Raw genomic sequence first — 2,845 nt, 5'->3', positions numbered from 1 at the left:
TATATATGTATATATATATATATATGTATATATATATATATATATATATATATATATATATATATATATGAAAACAAAACTTAATCTAGACTGTTCGTTCAAATGATATAAATGTTTAAAAGTCAGAAGCCAAAAAACAAAGTACTTGCGTGCCCCAAATTCCCTCCCGGATTGCTAATGGTGCATGGGGGAAAGGAAAATCAAGAGTCACCATCCAATCGTCCATGCATGATGGTCCTGCACCAGATGACTTATGAAAGTGTTATAGACGCCGATAAGACAACGTATGCACAAGGCAAGTATGTTTCAACACAAAACCTAAAGGAAGCGAGAATGTGAGATGTAGATGGCCGAAAAGGCCGTCAACATTTTTTTTTACGGGAAGGCAGTCAACATGTTTGTTATGTTATGATACACCCCCCTTTCTGTTGTACGCATTAACCTCCTGACTCATGCCGCGCCGCGTGTTCGTGCTCATCAGAGGTTCCCTGTAATTGCTCTTACTACTATTTCTATCTATCAATGCAATGATACATAAGTCTTTTGCGTATTCACGAAAAAAACGTATTTGTTATGGGTTCGTTTCTTCAGCAAACTAAATATACTTTGACAGTCACATCCCATAATAAAGTACACCAAATATTTTCGATACAGATCAGATATGAGGCAAAATTGGACCAATAATACAAATTTTGGTAGCAAATAAACAGCAACGGAAATTAAGCTAACACATAGTACGAACAAAAGCACGAGCTTATTTCGATCAGTCTCCGGCTTCAGGAGTCAAGATGAAGTAGGGTTTTGTCTCATCAACAGGTGGCTAATTGACGAACCGGCACTGCTTTCTGATCTCCCCGTTGGCCTTGGTCTTCACCTCGGTGTTGCCCATCTTAACCATTGCGTCCGTGAACTTTCGCTCCCACTTCCCGGGGTTCTTGGCGTTGTGTTCCACAGCCTTGAGTGTCTGCGGCGACAGCAGCGCCGCGTCCGATTTGAACAACACTTTACGGTCAAGTACGTTCTGATAGTACTGTTTGTCCAGGTCACGGGGGGTAACGTCGTCCTGCACCACCACGGGGTCACCGCCGCGGCTGCACTTCTGCTGTAGCGAGCTAGCCAACACGGGTTCCATGGACGTGGGGTCCGAGGGGTCGGCTGGGAGGCGGTCAGCGAAGGACGAGCAGTGAGAGATCCCGACGGTGTGCGCGCCTGAGAGGGTGACCATGTCGTCGAGGTCGAGCCCCTTGGCTTTGAACATTGCCTCCAGCACCGTGACGTTGGCGAAGGGAGGGGGCAGGTCGCGGAGGGTCTCGTTGGCGAAAGACACACGCCCGTCGTACCGGCCAGCCGGCATTTTGATGTCTACCACGCCGTTGCTGAGGAAGAAGCTGGCGTCGCGTCCAGCGAAAGCGACGATGTCAGCGCACGAGACAACCCCACCGCACTCCTTCTCAAGCTTCGCCTTTGCGGCGTCGATCACCTCGAAGCCGCGGAGGCTGGGGAAGTTTGGAATGCCAAGCTTCTCCGGCTCCGGGTTGGCCGTCGTCGCGTCTAGGAGAACCGAGGCATCGCAACCCTATAACAAAAAGGACCTCTCGCCCGTTAGGACCTCACAAACACATATATCTTATACTGCACACGTATGGGCGTAGCATGAATTTTACCATAAGCTGACACGTACCCTGACGAAACAGTCGTGGAAGAAGAGCCGGATGAGACCGGCACCGATGCCGCGATTGTTGTCTGTGGCGTTCTTTACGGCCTCCCTCACAATTGCCTCCGCATTAGGGCAGGAATAGCTGTAGTAGTTCAGGGTGAGCGCCGGTGCCGTAGGTGGTGTCGGGCTTGGGATGGGCGGCATTGGGTTGGGATACCCATAGCTCGCTTGGCATGTATGCGCCATACAACCGAGCAATGCTACCACAACCAAGGCAGCAAGCTTATCATTATCCATGGTTGCAATGAGCTCTACAGCTAGCTAGAGCCTAGAGGCCGGCTTATATCTGGAGAGAGGACGAAGATGGATGCATGGGTGAAGGAAACTTGGTGTTGTGCAGGTCTATTTATAGCTGGATAGCTTAATCAAAGCTGATGAGCCTGTGTCCTCGACGAGCCAACCACCATGAGATGGATATTATGCATGCATGGAATTTTGATTAATCCTTTGAGCATGCATGTTAAGCTGTGGCGTTTAAGTCAACAGGGAACATGCATGGCGAGCATAACCTCACAGGTCACAGCTCGCACAGTTGACATTCCGTGCCCATTTCCCCGTTGATGTGGGTGTCGGGTGGCATCAAGTAGTTACGATAGGTTTTGATAATTGTTTCGTGTGCCTCATCCAAGGGAAGGATGCAATTCTGTTCTTTTGCTGGGGACAGAGACCGAGGGTAATGTCCTGCTTCTCTTGCGTGGTTCAGGAAATTGGTTTTCTGGTCGTTGGGTTAAATTTTTTGCCCCCGAATATAGTTGACAGTTTTGTCTCTAGTCTCAACTAGTTTATACAAGAATCAGTGAAAATCAGAATTTCTTGCATGTGAAAAACTAGTCTATACAAGAATCATGAAAATCAGAATTTCTTGCGTGTGACAAGTTGAGCCAAATACACCACCTTACTCAAAATTCTGTAGCCAAGAGACGTAATTTCGTGGGAATTTTTTACAAGCCTCCAAAGAAGAGCAAACACGAAAAATTCAAAACCAATTCCAAGTGAAGACAAGGCACACGGGTATGATCCAGGTATGAGATTTCAAGCAGTGAAGGTTTTACCCAGGTCCCCCCCCCCCCCCCCCCCGCCCCCTTATTACACACGCCTCTCCCGCGTCTAGCTCGTCGGCGCTGCTGG

The 2,845-nt window shown here is 48.3% G+C and overlaps 1 protein-coding gene across 1 annotated transcript; it reads right to left on the bottom strand.

The window, feature by feature from the left end:
* Window positions 1-621: 621 nt before the first annotated feature.
* On the bottom strand, window positions 622-2,051 carry LOC125536047 (peroxidase 2). Its single transcript, XM_048699138.2, has 2 exons — window positions 1,682-2,051; window positions 622-1,576 (listed from the first exon to the last, which is right to left on the bottom strand). The coding sequence occupies exons 1-2, from the start codon at window positions 1,952-1,954 to the stop codon at window positions 821-823; spliced, it is 1,029 nt and encodes a 342-aa protein (XP_048555095.2). The 5' UTR covers window positions 1,955-2,051; the 3' UTR covers window positions 622-820.
* Window positions 2,052-2,845: the final 794 nt, after the last annotated feature.

Source organism: Triticum urartu, chromosome 2A (assembly GCF_056163025.1).
Source record: "Triticum urartu cultivar PI428250 chromosome 2A, HENAU_Tu73, whole genome shotgun sequence".
In the NCBI taxonomy this organism is placed as follows: Eukaryota; Viridiplantae; Streptophyta; class Magnoliopsida; order Poales; family Poaceae; genus Triticum; species Triticum urartu.
The sequence above is the reverse complement of the archived record's forward strand: the minus strand, read 5'-3'. Positions and strand labels throughout refer to the sequence as shown.